The sequence below is a fragment of the Crocodylus siamensis genome, chromosome 1 (genome assembly GCF_052110815.1).
Source record: "Crocodylus siamensis isolate JL-2025a chromosome 1, ASM5211081v1, whole genome shotgun sequence".
NCBI classification, from domain to species: domain Eukaryota; kingdom Metazoa; phylum Chordata; order Crocodylia; family Crocodylidae; genus Crocodylus; species Crocodylus siamensis.
In genome coordinates, this window is record NC_143395.1 from 66,984,662 (window position 1) to 67,001,591 (window position 16,930).

At 42.6% G+C, this 16,930-nt stretch overlaps 1 protein-coding gene across 2 annotated transcripts in view; it reads right to left on the reverse strand.

The window, feature by feature from the left end:
- ME1 (malic enzyme 1) overlaps window positions 1-16,930 on the reverse strand; it is a 297,390-nt gene that overhangs the window by 172,843 nt on the left and 107,617 nt on the right. For both annotated transcript variants that reach the window (XM_090035718.1, XM_090035726.1), the window contains 2 exons: window positions 13,125-13,200; window positions 8,901-9,062 (listed from right to left, as the gene is read on the reverse strand). In XM_090035718.1, coding sequence (XP_089891844.1) covers window positions 8,901-9,062; window positions 13,125-13,200 — 238 coding nt within the window. The remainder of the gene's footprint in view (window positions 1-8,900; window positions 9,063-13,124; window positions 13,201-16,930) is intronic.

The following is a 16,930-nucleotide window of genomic DNA, read 5'->3' on the forward strand; positions in this document are numbered from 1 at the left end:
GTGCCTTCTTTTTGGGTTATATGTTTTTGTGCTGCAATATGCTTAGTTTCTGAGATCACAAACTTGCAAAAGTAGCTAACTTAACTTCATGTTTGAGTATAATACAAAAGTTACAATGGTGGACATTTAAGATTGATATCCTAGCTGAATATACAAACTCTCTTCTCTTTTCAAGCATTTCCTCAAAGTGGAGTAAGGCCTAATCCCTGGGTAATACAGAGTACTATCACTGTAACAATCAAGGTATAACTAGGTATCATCTATGCCTTCTAATGCTAACCTAGCTAACAGAAGCTGAATCTAAGTATTTGGTAGCGCTCTGCTTTACACAGGTGAAAGGTTTGTGCATGAGATGAGGTAGATATGCACCTTACAGATGCATTAAATAAGATATATAGAGAACATAAAACTTCATAAACTCAAGATCACTTCATTAGACACTCTCAGGGAAGACTACATCTTCTGGAGTTGTAGCTGCTAATCTCTAATTAGAGTCTTCCCTGAAAACGAGTGAACTGTGATTTTTCAAGGGCTTATCACTTGGCCAAACTGAGATTTTTTGAAAGAGAACAAAAGGTTTGTCACTGGCACAAAAGCCACTGTCCTCTGCCAAATTCAAGTCTCTCTGTTCCAAAACTTAGGGAACCCAGATCATTTCAAAGAACAAGTATTAAGGCTTTTTAAGTTGGTAGAACAACAACCTTTCCTTAGCCCCTTTCTCAGGTCAAACAAGTTTTTACCTGGAACTTTTCAATAATTTTCTTAAAGTGGCCCTTCCCTTCCCTTGAGAACTGCCACTCCATCACTAGTCCTCTCTGACATGAAGAGCAAACAACAAGACATGCCATGAAAAATTACAGCCCAGTTACACTTTGGTAAAATTAATACCAACTGAACACAGTGTCTTATACAGGCATACCTCGGAGATATTGCGGGTTCGGTTCCAGACCACCGCAATAAAGCGAGTAAAAAAAAAAAAAAAAAATGTATATACCTTAATTAAAAAATACTTTATTGCTAAAAAATGCTAACCGATGGAAAAAGGGTGCAGATAGACTTGCTCGACGCAGGGTTGCCACAAACCTTCAATTTGTAAAAAACGCAATATCTGCGAAGCACAATAAAGCGAAGCGCAATAAAATGAGGTATGCCTGTAATAGGAATTTCCTGACAAATGTACTAAATAGTATTACCAGCCACATCTATAACTATAGCAGCTATCAACTTGCTCACCACTTCAAAAATGACAATTATGATTTGAGTATAATTCAAACCAGAAGTTTATTTCAACATTTTTAATTAAATTATATTTCAAACTTTTTGAAAAATTTAATTAGGAAAAATACTTCACTCTATTTCTTCCCATTACTGCCCCCTTTTTTTAAAATGTAAATAAAGGGAAGGAATCTGCCCTCCTCATCACCAAAATGCCATTTTCATGGAATTTTTCATTTTGATTAAAAGTCCATTTTCACTGAAAAAAAGCATCAAGCTCTAATACTAAAGCTAGTAATACAGAATATAAAGACTTAGGTGGGATTCTAACCCCAAAATCAACAGCCATTTTTTCTACTACTGTCAGTGCAGCCAGGACTTCAACTCGTGAATAACAAGCAACCTACAAGCAACCAAGGTCTCTTTCACAGGATAGGTTAGAAAGTTGGAAGGGAATTCATGCAGTCAACCCTGATCAAAGCAGACTAAGAGCAGGTTAGACATCCATCCAAGATTAAAAGCTGCTCTTAAAGACTTCCAAGAATGGGGACTTCACAACCTTTTTTCAGTAGCCTGTTCCAGTGCTTCACCAAACTCACACCGACAAAGTTCTTCCTAAAACCAACCTACATTTTCCTTGATGCAATTTGAGACCATTGCTCTTAGCCCTATCCCCTGCAATCACAGAGAATAATCTATCTCCATTTATAACCACCCTTCAGCTACTTGAAGACCGTTATCAAATCCCCCCATACCAGTCTTCTCTTCTCCCAACTAAATAATCAAAGGTCCTGCAGTCTTTCCTCATAGTCACATTTCCCAGACTTCTAAAAATTTTCCCCCTCCACTGGCTTCTTTATAATTTGTCCACATCTTTTTTAAAACGAAGGGACCAAAACTGGACAGATTACACCAAAAGAGGGCTCACTAGGGCTGAATAGAGTGGGAAAATCACTTCCATTGATGTGCAAGTGATGCTCCAAATGTCCTCTCAAGCTCACTCCACTATTGGCCTTTCCTTTGCAACAAAAGCACACTTCTGACTTGTATTCACATTATAGTCCACTACAACCCTCAGGTCCTTCTCTGAAGTACTTCAACCTAGCCAAGCATCCCTCAGTTTGTAACTGCAACTGTTCTGTTCCAAGTGCAAGACTTGGCATTTGTCTTCACTGAATTTTATTTGACTTTGGACCATTTCTCTGGTTTAAGATCAAGGCCATTCTGAATCCTAGCTCTATACTCCAGTGTCTGTAAGCACAACCAACTTGGCACCATCTCCGAATCTGCTAACTGGGCAATCTATCCCATTCCCTAAATCTTTAATAAAGTTATTAAACAATACCAGATTCAGAACAGAAATCTGCAGAATCCCAAATGATACCTCCTCCTAATTAGACATCAAGCCATTGATGACTACTCATTAAGTATAGTGATTCAAACATTTATGTACCCACCTTATAGTAATTTTATTTAATCTATTTCCTGAGCTTGCTAATAAGAATGTCATGGACGACAGGGTCATAAGCCTTGCCAAACAGGGTAGATCAACTGGTCTCCCCTTTCCACAGAGCCTACAACTTTATCACAGAAAGAAATCAAATTGGTCCAGCATGATTTGCTCTTGATGAATCCATGCTGGCTCTCTATGATCACTGGGCATGCAGGTTTTCCATTTGCTGCAGAAAAATATGGATTTTCTCCTTTAAAGGAGAAGAATGCAGAGTTTCTTCTTTAAATGGAAAAAAACGTGGGAAACCCTGAGTTTCCCCTTGCAGGCTGGTTCCAGCCTGCAAGGAGTTATTTGGGGTTGGTGGGAGCGGGAAGACTGTGATTGGAGGCAGGAGGAACCACAGGCATCTGCACATGGATAGCATATAGCCAGGCAGGGTGGTGGGAGCAACCCTGGCAGCTGGACACAAGTAAGTCTATGGGGGGGCAGGGGTTAGAGGACCAGGGCTTGCAGACTGTATGGGAGGTATATTTGTGTGTATGTGTGAAGGGGATAGGTGGTTGAGTGGGGCAGGTGCCTGCTGGCACTGGAGGAAAGTGTCCAGGTGCTGGGGCTGTGGCAGGGCAAGGAGGTCTGAGGCACTGTTGGTTACTGCCACTGCCAACGGGACCCACTTGATGGCAACTGCCCTGACAGCAGGGGAAGAGGGCAGGGGGGCCCTTCTTGGGCAGCAGGAAGCTGCTTGGTCAGGCTGGCAGCACTGGGGCTAATAGCCATGCTTTCAAGGGCTGGGCATGGCATCCGGGAGATACTGCCTGGGGAAGGGGTAGGGACCACGGTTAAGCCACCTGGCACAGCGCGGGAGCCCCAGCCTGGAACAGGGGGTGCCACAGGCCATCCCTCCTTCTCCCCAGCCCACACCAGGACTGGACTTGCTCCTCTGCCATCCACACAAATTGGAGCCTCTGTAGCTGCTGCACTCCGGCCCAGGTAGGATGGGGCCTGGAGCCCATGCCCACCTCCTATTGCACTCAGTGTGGCTGGGCCAAAGCTGCGCTCTGCTTCATGCTGCTGCTGTGGAGTGCGGTGATGGTCTTCCCTACTGGGCCACAGCCCTAACCTTAGTCCCAGCTGGCAGCAAAAGACTCTGTGCAGTGCCCCAGTCGCTGCCTTGGGTCTCTGTGCGCCTCCAGACCACCATCCTGTAGTCTACTTGGGGCCGGGCAAATGGGGGGCAGGGGCTGCGGTTCTGGAGTAAGGGACACCAGCATGAATGGGGGGTTATGATTTGGGAGTAAGGGACATCAGGGGGGTGGGGACTGTGTGCCAGGAGTGAGGGGCACTGGCAGGGTTAAAGGGTTGCACACCAGGAGCAAGGAACACTAGTATTGAGGTGAGACTGACCTCCAAATCAACCTGGAAAAGATTCGGAAAAAGATTCAGCGATTTTGGAAGGCAGTCTTTCAGGGGAAGGGGGAGTAGGAAGTAGGACAAAACAGAAACAGAAATGGGTGACCTGAACTCTCCAGACATCTGCTGAGAAGAGCAGTCAGCCAGGTCTGACTGCTCACATAGGTTCCTAGCTGAGACACAGGACCTCCATCTAACCTAGGAGGTGCACAGCCCCACCAGGGGAGATGCCTTTTTGGGTCTGGTCATGGCCACGGGCGACGACTTAGTGAGGGGTCTGCGGGTGCTCGACCACCTGGGCGACAGCAATCATGGCGGTCAGGAATGCCAAGGCGGGAGATGGAACTGGGAGTAGTTACCCAGATCAAGGACAACAAGAAGTCCTTTTTTAAATGCATAGGGGGTAAAAAGAAGGTACCGGGTAACATGGGGCCTCTGCAGGACACGCTAGGAAATCTGGTCACCATACCAAACAGCAAAGATAACCTATTTAACAATTTCTTTGCCTCTATTTTTCTGAGTAGGGACCAGGTCACCCCCCTAAAAGGACCCCCGTAGGTTCCAGGGGAGGCACACCCAGGCCTAGGGTCAGTAAGGACCTAGTCAGGGAACTTCTGGAGGGACTGGATGTACTTAAAAATCAGCAGGTCCTGACGATCTCCACCCCAGAGTGCTGAGGGAATTAGCAGAGGTCATTGCGGGACCCCTGGCATGGCTTTACGAGCACTCATGGTGCTCTGGTGAGGTGCCAGAGGATTGGAAAATGGCCAATGTGGTTCCCATTTTCAAAAAAGGGAGGAAGGAAGACCCAAAACTACAGGCCAGTCAGTCTTACCTCGGTCCTGGGTAAGCTTTTTGAGAGAGTTATCCTGGTGCATGTCCACAAGAAACCAGCAGGGGAGATTATGTTTAAGGCAACCAACACGAGTTCATCAGAGGCAGGTCCTGTCAAACCAACTTGGTGGCCTTCTATGACCAGGTCACAAAATCCTTAGATGCAGGAGTAGTAGTAGACAGTCTTTCTGGACATTAGGAAGGCCTCTGACACTGTCTTTCACCCCATTCTCATTAAAAAACTAGGGGACTGTGGCATCGACACCTACATAGTCAAATGGGTCACTAGTTGGCTGGAGGGCTGCACCCAGAGAGTGGTGGTAGACGGGTCATTTTCGACCTGGAGGGATGTGGGCAGTGGGGTTCTGCAGGGCTCGGTCCTTGGGCCCGCACTGTTCAACATCTTCATCAGCGACTTAGATGGGTATGTAAAAAGCACCCTGTTCAAATTCACAGACGACACTAAGATGTGGGGAGAAGTGGGCATGCTAGAAGGGAGGAACAGGCTGCAATCAGACCTAGACAGGTTACAGGGGTGGGCAGATGAGAACAGGATGGGATTCAACACTGACAAGTGCAAGGTGCACCTGGGGAGGAAGAACCAGCAGCATACCTACTGGCTGGGGAACTCCCTTCTTGTCAGTGCAGAGGTAGAAAAGGATCTTGGAGTCATTATTGAAGCCAAAATGAACATGGGCCGACAGTGTGGGGAAGCGGTCAGGAAGGCCAACCGTACCTTATCATGCGTCCACAGTTGCATCTCAAGCAGGTCCAAGGAGGTGATCCTCCCCATCTATGTGACACTGGTCAGGCTGCAGCTGGAGTACTGCATCCAGTTCTGGGTGCTGCACTTCAAGAGGGATGTGAACAGCATGGAGAGGGTCCAGAGGAGAGCCACTCGCATGATCGGGGTCATCAGGGCAGGCCCAATGAGGAGAGGCTACGGGACCTGAACCTGTTCAGCCTACACAAAAGAAGACTGAGAGGGGATCTAGTGGCCATTTACAAACTAGTCAGGGGGGACCAGCAGGCATTGGGGGAGTCCCTGTTCCTCCGAGCACTATCAGGAGTGACAGGAAATAATGGTCACAAGCTGGCAGAGGGTAGATTTAGGCTAGATATCAGGAGGCGCTATTTCACTGTCAGGGCGGCTAGGATCTGGAATCAACTTCCTAGAGAAGTGGTGCTGGCTCCTACCCTGGGGATCTTTAAAAGGAGGCTAGATGAAAACCTCACCAGGGTCATTTGACCCCACTAGTCTTTCCTGCCATGGCAGGGGGTCAGACTTGACGATCTGCTCGGGTCCCTTCCGACCCTACTAACTATGAAACTATGAAACCGAGAAGAAGGGGGAGCAAGGGGTGGGGGGAGGGGAGACTGACATCTGTAGTTGGCCAGTGACTGTGATCTTGTCCCTTTCCAAATCACGGTGCTCTGGGGGAGACATACAGAAACAGCACATAAACTTCCGTCTGCAACCTTTCTGTCCCTTTTGTGAGCTGTCTGGCTGAGTAAAAGAGAGGCAGGAGGCTTGCTTAGAAGCAGGTGGATGGGAAGAGATCTAACTAGCCCTGGGAAGGCCCCCTGTTACAAGCTACCATCCCGGCCATTTTCATCTTAATCTGCCTTAAAACACACAAGTGGCACGAGTTTTGCTTTCAGCAGTTTGAGGTATAGTTTCCTAGAAACCCCTTCACCTATCTCCTTGAAACTTGGCAGGCTTCATGCCCTCAGAGAGGACTACCATCCCTGCTGTTTTCATCCAAATCTGCCCCAAAATGACAAAAGTCAACGATTCCCCATCAGAGCCTATGGCCTAATCTCCAAATCAGCACTGAATCTTCTGAAGCTGATTCGGCCAAAACAATTTGGGACAGCAATCCAAATCTCCAAATTGAATCACTGTCCTCTAAATCAGCCGAATCTGAATCGAATACTTCCCTATTCGCACAGGCCTAATAGTTTGCTCCCATTCTCTTAATAACCAGCTTTCCTGGATACCTTTTCCCCTCAGACTTACCTTCCAAGGAATCCTGCCCACCAGTTTGAGTCTGCTGGTTTAGGAGAGAAAAAAAAAAAAAGAAAGAAATTGGAGGCCACAATGAACTATTTCCATGTACTGGCTACCCAGATGGGTTGTAGAGTCCTTTACATTTTTAAAAATCAGTTTAAAGAAAACTCTCTCATGGATGGCCTAGGTAGAGCCTGCCTAGATTAAACTATTTATTTATTAATTTTATCTGCTGTCCTTCCCAACAAAGGCTCAGGGCAGCTTACAGTAAGAGCAAAATAATTTTAAAAACAAGAGAAGAAGCACAAGAACAAAACAAGAGATCAAACCAACTTATAAAAAACAAATAGAACATTAAAATAAAATATAAGACAGCCCTACATAATATCTCAGCTTAGCCTTACTTGCTAAACACCTGCCCAAAAAGGGGTGTTACAGCGTTTCCAGAAGATGTCCAGGATCATGTTTGGGTGGGCCTCATGGGGGCAGGCAGGAGGAGAGAAGTTCCAGAACTTAGAAGAGACTGCTGAAAACCACCTCTCATGTGTTTTTGTTAAGGGAGCTTGACTTATTAATGGTATTTGCAGAAGACTCAGGGATCACAGTAGGACAAAAGGGAGAAGGCAGTTCTTAAGGTACATAGAGCTTAGACCTTTTAGGGTAGGGGTAAATCAATTCCTGGCCTGTAGGTCAAATCCAGGCCAGAAAGCCATGTCACCCAGCCTGCAGGGCTCCCCACAGGTGGAGAAATGTGGTGGGGAAAGGTGTCAATTAAAACTGCCACTACTTCCCTGCTACCCAATTTCCAAGCTGCACATAGCTGGATTGGGCCCTGGTCTGGGTCATGGCTGCATGTGCCCAGATAGGACCCCATCCATACCCACCTTGTATGCCTGGACCCAGCCTGCAGAGAGATCTGGTACCACTCATCTGGTCAGTGAGGCAAAAAGGTCAGGCACCACAAGTAGTCAAGAACACCTTGAATTGCACCAGGAAAGCTACTGGAAACCAGTGCAGACTGTGGAGCACTGGGAGTAATATGTTCCTGGCAACCCACCTCCACCAGAAGATGGGCCATTGGTTCTGCACCAGCTACAGCTTCCAATAGTCAAAGGCAGCCCCCCATATAAAGCATACTGCAATAGCCTAGCCTTGAGGTTACTAAAGCAAGGATGATAATGGCCAGATATAAGCCTGAAAGAAAGCACTGTACACTTCTCACCAGATGGAGTTAGCAAAAAGCTCTGTTAGCCACCACCACCTGCAGATGCAGATATAGCAGAGCAACCTGGAACACCCCAAGGCTGAAAACCTGAGTGAAAAAGGAAAGCTGAAGCCTATTAATGATAGGTGTCCCAATGTTCCTCCAGGTCAAACAGTCTCCCCACCTCAACTAGGTTAGACAACCTCTTAAAAAGCTACAATGTTTATTCTACGAAATAGGACCTTTGCTCATGAAGACAGGGTAGTAAATTTGGGCGTCTTTAGAGGATAGTCACAGCAGGCCAAATTTATTGCTGGTTAGCACAAGAAGTTGAAAAGAGCATTCTCTTCAAAGGCAGCACAATATTTTGGGGGGCTCCACTGACCACCTGGGCCCTCCTACGAGGGAAAGGCTCAGGTGCCTGATGAAATTTCCCCACTAAGGGTCCTGTATCAGTCTTCCTGTCAGCTGAGCTGAACTGAGCACTCTCAGTATAATGAACCATCAAAAGAAAGATTCCATTACGCATGATCTATTTAACAAGTTGGAAAACTGATTAAGGAAAACTACAAAAAAAAATTATACCGTCCAGTTTATTTGCTGTGCACGTAGTTGTTTACAGAGGGAAAAATCAAGAGGGAGTAAGACTTTCTTCCTAAACTCTTTATGTGTACCTTGTAATAGAATTCCAGAGTAAATCCATTTCTTCAGTTTAGTCAATTATGTAAAACATCAAAATGTTCATGAAAGTATTTACCTCTGAAAGTATTTACCTCATTATCTGTTCCCACATCCAGCATTACAGGCAGACACTCCTGAGGTTTCACTCCTCCACATGCTGTGTAAAGTGCCAGTTTGCCAACTGGAATGCCCATTCCATAACTGCCAAGGTCCCCAAGGCCAAGAATGCGCTCTCCATCAGTCACTACAATAGCCTTGAAAGGAAAAATTAAAATAATATCAAGTGACTTCTTTTCTGAAACACAGAGTACATACAAGCACTATTGTTTTGAGAAGCTGAGAATTTTTTTTAAATGAAAAAAGCATTATAGCTATAAATTAAAACAGAGCAGAGTAAAAGTCCTGATTTGTTTTATTACATTTAGTTATATTTTCAGTTCTCAGATTTTAACTTTTTTTCCCTGCAAACAGGAGTTTCTGTGCTAATCCTCTAAGAATGAAGCAAGTATCACAAATCATATAGGGGTTCAATGCTGCATTCCCAGGACTGGTTTTTTTCTCCTGTATATCTTTGACTCAGCAAGGGAAAAATGAACCATCCTTTTCTGCTGGGTCATGTTGCAATTTCTGACCAGAACAGTGAAGGTATAGATAGACATAACTGGTCTAAGAGAATCATGAATTGGGAAGTGGCTCACAGTTATCTCTGTTTAGGGGTGTCCACGCTATGCTACCAAAGATGTAGAACAGTCACCATTTGGGCATTAGCATGCTTCCCAATAGCAAGCACCCCAGTTTCCCATGCGTGTGCATCAGATAAACTGTGCATCTATGCAATTCAACCATTTCTGATTAAACCTTAAGTTTTTGAGGATTTTTAAAGTATTTATATTAACTAATTTCAAAGTTTGAATGAACTAAATTGGACAAAATCAAAAGTTACACAGCAAATCTAAATTTTCTGGCCATACTAGTACAAAATGCAGAAAATAAAAAAAAAGGTGACAGTTTGGCTCATTAATTAAAAGCAAAAATAAGAGAACAAAACTAAATATTATGCAGTCAAAGGAACAAATATCCAATCTAAACCTCCACTGCTTGTTGCTGCCTTTCTTAAGTTTAAGAGAGGGATTCTTCAACTTCTAATAAAGTTTAATAACGCCTCAAGTAATAAAGCCTACAGAATTGGAAGTTAAATATGTCCCATTGGGACTGGATTTGATTTTCAAATCATACTGGTGTTGAATTAGAAAAAGAAAATCAAAATACTGGTAGAATATCAAAGACTAGATATCATATTTACCCAAACCCAAGATGCCTTTGTATTCGAGACAACCCCCCAAAAATTAGATTCCATATGTAAAAAAATTATAAATGTATTTCTTATAAGTTTCCATGTCTTGAATCTAATTATTGGAAAATCAACTTATCTATTTGTCCTCCCTGCACTGTAGCTGCAGGGAAAACAGTGTCAGGGAGGGCAGGCAGTAGGGAGAGTCAAGTGGCCTCACCCCTGCCCCATGCTGCTGGCTTTCTGCCCCACGCTCATCCCAGTGCCTGCATGCTCCAGTGCTTGCCTCCCCCAAGGTACCTGCTCCTGTCCCCTTGCTATTTGCCCCACTGTGCCTGCACCCCCTGTCACCAGTCCCCACCTTGTGCCTGCACTGCAACATCCTGCCTGGCCCCCACCCACACTGCCTCTGTCCCCCAACCACCACTTACCCTCTGGCTTTGGCACAGCTCTGGCTCCTCTCCAGCCCAGGGCATGGAACACATGGTTGCTCCAGTCCCAGCCCAGCCATGCAGCACCTCTTGTAGCAATGGCAGTTCCAGCCTAGCACCAGAAACAGAGCCTGGGCCAGAGCTGTTGCCACCACCACTGTTGCTACCAGGCCAGACTACAGCAACTGTATGCTCCAGGCTCCAGGCTGGACAGGGGTTGATGCTGTGTCAGAGCTGGAGGGTAAGTGGCAGCTAGTGGGGGAGGTAGTGAAGGGGCAGAGTCAGTGGGAGGGAGCAGGCAGGGGCACAGGAAGCAGCTGTAACTCCGACTCCAATCCTGGATCAGGGCTAGAGTAAGAGCCAAAGCAGCTGCCTCCCTCCCTGCTGCCTTGTACTCAAATCCCAGACAAGGGGCTTTCCCCCACCTGTCATGTTAAAAGGCAAGGAACCTTCTCCTGGATTTAAGTAAATATGGTAACTATTTTCTCCAGGGAATTGTTCAGCGAGTTCAAGAGCTTTAAAAATAGGAAGGTGTGCTACTGTGCCAAACTATGCAGAAAAGATAATGGGGACAAAGAAAAAACTTTGCAGTTGGATAGGTTGTCATGGGAAATAAAATGTTAAACCTGCTTCTGGGTAAGCAATTACATAATTATTTTAAAATGATAGCTATAGAAGGCTGAACAAAACTCTCATAATGCTTGAATATTCATGATGAGGTATGACTAACATTAACAGAAGCTTCAGCTTGCAAATGTTTTTTTTAAAGGTTCATTTAGCATTTATAGGGTGATATGCATGCCCTGCAGAACAAAGTGAGTATAGGGAAATAATCAGAACTGTACAGAACTCTAAGGAAAAAGGTCACTATGGACAATAGCTGATGCTTCCTACCTACCTACCTACAGTTTTGAATAACTCATCATTACTCAGTTCTGTTCTAGATCACTTTTGTTTAAAATTATAAGGGAATTCCCTAACATTTTCTTTAATAAAGCTGATTTAATTTAGATTACAAATTAGCTATGATCCAGATCTTTCATCTAACATCCTTCTATTAATAGTGATAATGGACAGTTTAGGGAACAAGGTGATGGACGTCAGATATTTCTGCTGAGACAGTTTGCATTATGATGAAATTAATTCATTATACTCAAAAAGGACAACTTGGACATTTGTAAATATAATTTATTACAGTAAAGGAAATGTCATAAAAATTAAATAATGGGCATTCTGTTACCTTGTAAATACACTGTTTACATGCACATTTGGTCTCCTATCTTTCCTCATTAAACTATTTCAGTGTTTGTTTTTAAAACAGCAGCTGTTCAAGTTGTTCTAAGTGGCTTTAAACAGTATAAAAAGTATCTATATATATTTTTCCATGTTATACAAGCACTGCTTAACCTTAACTGTAAGGCCACCAGATAAAAAAGTAATAAAAAGCAAATTCTTGACAAGAAAGAGGATTTTAACTTTTCTAAAAATCAACAAGTATTTTAAAAATTAGACTAAAATGGAAAGCAACTTCAAAATACATATCAATAGAATAAAACAGTAAATGCTACTACTGCAAATACAGGAGTTTCAGGTCTTGCAGACATTAAAAAAAACAAAAGAACACATTAAACTAAAGCACTTTAAACACGGTATTCCCATGCCAAGCCCAGCACATGCCCAGAAGAGGCTATGTGTTAGCTGGACCCAGTTGGCCAACATCTGTATAGATTGGGCACTTTAGTGGGGCTTTTTTGGTGCTTTCATCTAAGATTTACTCAGTTTTAGATAAAAGCACCAAAAAGCCCTGCTGAAGTGCCTGATCTATATAGATACTGCAGAGCTGAGTTAAAATAACATGCTGCTTCTTTCAGTAAAGTGAGGGGGGTGGTTGTTTTGGTTTTTTTAAATGTCTGCAAGCTGTGCTTTACCAAGACAGATAAGCACCAGACTCCCTAGTCTACAGAAGAGGTAATACAAACAGCAAAAAGGATAAAAAAGGCAAAGAGAAACCCAATTTGTAATGATAGTTTGAATCAAACTCAATTTTTCAATAGCCACTTATCATTGGTATTGATGGTACTGCATTTACCCCTTGTTACTATTGATTTGTGGACATTCAACATTAAAGCTCAAAATGGAAATTATTTCTTAGATGTTTTAAGATAAAAAGAGATTTTTTTCACATTTTTTAAATCCAAACAGCAGCAGTAGATAGAGCTTACACCTTACAGGAGGTTTCATTAGAATGTATTATAACAAATTGCCTCACCTGTAAAATGTAAATAGATTTTCTCTGTCCCAAAATATATAGGTATTACACTGAGATGTTTATTGATCCATACATAGCAAGTATTCTGACGCAAATAATGAAATTAAACCTTAAAAGTTATATATCAAACCAATTTTAAAAGCCTCATGAGTCTGAAGCTGCAACTGAAAACTGCCTTCTATCAAAGAATGAGTTACGAACCCAAAATACTCTAATTGATATTGCTATACCAACTAATCCAGTTTAAATGAAAAATAATCAGTCAAAATTATTTTAGTCACAGACAGCAAAGCCAGCTATACCACATAAATAGAACTGAACCTACCTTGATGACATTTTCAGGCCAGGATTTAAGTATTGTAGCAATGTGCCCACGGTCATGGATGGTGATAAAAAGACCTCTGCAAGCAATAAATAAAATGCCTTGAATTTCTACATTATACTACAATTCACCAGTGGTAGAATTCCTACTGACTTCAAAAAGGGCAGTTTAGCCAATGGCTTCAAGAGACATTAAAAAAAAAAAAGAGGAGATAACTGTTAAATTACACAAGAGTACATACTTTAATGTGCTTTCTTTTAAGTAAACTTTGCACAAATAAATAGACACAAATAGGAGCTCTCATTGAAGCTACTCCAAACTAGTTATTACATTTGTAGATGAAACTTATGAAGTAGAAACTTATTTAAAAGATGCAAAGAGAACAAAAAATCCAACTACAAGGTTTCAGTCTAGCCATCACATCTGTGCAAGTGGACCAGTGCCCATATGCAACCTTAATGAAATTCCAATGGGCCCAGCTACATGGATCAGGTGCATGGCTCAGCATTCAGGTGAGCTCATATCTGAACCTGTGTGAAACTATATTAAACAGTATTTAAAAAATTATTTTGAAAAAAAAAGAAGAATATTTTTGAGGTTTTGAAGAGTATAGTCAAAAAAGGGATCCTTGTTAATAAATGCATGATGTAAGAATTTAAAAATAATTTTTCTTCCTCTTCTCCCTGTAGTAATGCTCCAAAACATACTACTGAAACCTATTCCATGCAAAAGATAATTATACAGGATAACTATTAGACATAGTTTTCACTTAAGTTTTAAAAAAATTAAATTATAAGCAACAGTACAGTTAACATTATTTAGATATGGGAGCAAGTATATTAGGTTATCAAATAGTGCTGGTTTCACTATGACTAATGCATAACTTCTTGATTCTACTCGAAAGCAGACTGTATGGACACTTCTACATGTGACAAGGTTTTACTCCCCTAAATTGAAATAGTGGGTTTTTAATTGTGATGATTAAAAATGCACCATTTCAAGCTGGGGGCTATCATCACCATTACGGCAAGGGGCCCAATCAAAAAACCTGTATATATGTAAAGTGTGATGCAATTAAACCACAAGAACAGGCAATTTTCATCATGTGTACAAGCACCCTGTCCTATAAGACTAAAACAAAGCCCTACATTGCTTGGTGCAAAAATAAGTTTAATATACAATTCAATATAACAGATTTTAAGGTAAAGTTAAATTTTGTGTTCTCATGAAAATTTCTGTAATAGCATTTCCACCGCAGATCTCCAGTCTTAGCTAAAAGAATTTGTCTTTAAATAGAATGTTCAGGTTAAGGTATTTTTTCATTATCTTTCAATATTCATATAATATAGCATTTAATAGATAAAATAGAGATTGGAATGACATGGCAACATAGTAAAACTTAATGAAAAGTGTGGTATATAGTGCACTTTGTTTTTTATAACAATAGTAAAGGAGAGAATGGATGCATTCATACATAAAGTAGGCAGCAAAAGAACAGAAGACAGCCAAGGATAATAACTAGAAGCTCTGAAAATGGGAAGTGGGATATAGAAATGTATAGATTATAAAATAGTAAGATTTTTTTTTGCACTGAAGTACCTAAGCATAAACTACTGTTAGATGTTATAACTATTGTTATAAGTCAAAGATGGATTGCATTGCTGAAATTATAGAATTAAAATTCGTCTTTCGGAACAAGCACACTAAAGCAAATAATGAACGGTGAAAAAGAATAGCCATCTAGAAAGCCTTTTCAGGCTTCCTCTGACCCAATATGCTTATGTTAAATGAGGCAAAAAGCTTCACTTGTAATGATTTTCTGAAGAGCTGAGCCCAGTACAGAGTGATCAAGCGGCCTTTATCAATCTAATACATGGAACAAAGTCTTACTGGTAGATTCTTTGATAGAGAAAAATAAAAAATGGCAGCTAAAGAGGGAATTTTTAAAACATTCATAAGGAACTCAGCATAAGTATACTGGGCTTGTTTTAAAAATCTGTCCAAGTAGGACAATATCCAAACAATGAAAAATATGGATCAGAACTATGAATGTAAAACATTATGCCCAATTTTTTTCTCTCTCTTTATTCCCTCCATCTCCTTCCCATGCGTATTTGCCCAAGGGGCAGGAAGTCAGCTAGGGTCAAAGGAGCCCAGGAAGATAAGCATCCAAATGTTTCATAAAAGAGTCCAGAGTAGGTGCTTGCACAAACCCTGGGATGAATCTATTCCAGGCCTTGGGGGCTTGGACAGTAAAGAAGTTTTTCCTGATGTCCAGCCTAAAATGGTCTTGGAGGAGTTTGTGACCATTGGACCTTGTCATCCCTTGGGGCACTCTGGTGAACAGGAGTTCCCCCAGGTCCTGATCTACACCCCTTAAGTACTTAGAGGCCGCCACTAAGTCACCCCTGAACCTTCACTTCTCCAGGCTGAAGAGTCCCATGGCTCACAGCCTCCCTTCATAGGGCCTGTTCTCTTGCTCTCTGATCATGCACATGGCTCTCCCTCTGGACTCTCTCAAGCATCTTCATGTCCTTTTTAAATTGTGGAGCCCAGAATTGAATGCAGTACTCCAGCTGCAGCCTCAGCAAGGCCAAGTACAATGGGAGGGTGACTTCCTGGGACTTGCTTGAGAAGCAGTGATGGATGCAAGCCAGAGTTCTGTTCACTTTACTGGCTGCAGTATCACACTGGATGGTCAACCATGACTCCCAAATCCCATGGTGCTAGCGAGTGTAGCACTGCTGAGCCTAAGTGTGATGCCCCACCCCAGTTTTCTCTTCTGCAGACTAAATAAGCCCAGTGCCCTCTGTTGGACTCTTTTCAACTTGTCCACATCCTCTCTGTGGTGGCGGCCCAAAATGGGACACGGTACTCCAGATGTGGCCTCCCAAGTGCCGAATAGAAGGGAAGAATCACTTCTTTCAACCTGTTGGCAACACTCCTACTAATGCAGCCCAGTATGTTCTTAGCCTTCCTCTCAACAATGGCATCCTGTTGGCTCTCATTCAACTTATTGTCCACTATACCCACTAGGCCCTTTTCTGCAGAGCTGCTACTTAACCAGTTGATGTCAAACCTGTAAAAGTTCATGGGATTCTTCCATCCTAAGTGCAGGACTTAATACTTGCCCTTATTAAAACTCATGAGATTTCTTTTGGCACAATCCTCCAATTTGTCTAGATCACTCTGAATCCTAACCCTACCCCTCCAGCATATCTAATACACCCCCACAGCTTGGTGTCATCTGTGAACTTGCTTAGGGTGCAATGCATTCCATCTTCCAGATTGTTAAAGAAGATACTGAACAAAGCCAGCCCCAGCATCAACACCTCAGGCACATCACTTGATCTGCTGCCAACTGGACCTCGAGCCATTGATCAATATCCATTGAGGCTGATGATCCAGCCAGCTTTCTATTCACCTTAGTCCATTCATCCAACCCATACTTCCTTAGCTTACTTGAAAGAGTGCTGTGGGAAACCGTATCAAAAGCCTTGCTAAATTCAAGGTATATCACATTCACTACTTTCCCGGAACCATAGAGCCAATTTTCTCATCATAGAACACAATTAAGTTGGTCAGGCATGACTTGCCCTTGATGAATCCATGCCAAGTGTTCCTGATCACTCACTTCTCCTCCAAGTGCTTAGGAATGGATACCTTGAGTACCTGCTCCATGATTTTTCTGAGGACTGTGGTGAGGCTTACTGTAGTTCCCTGGATCCTCCTTTGTTCCTTTCTTAACAATGGGGACCTCCCACAATAGCCATGTGTTTTCAAAAACAATAGCCAGCAGTTCTGCAATC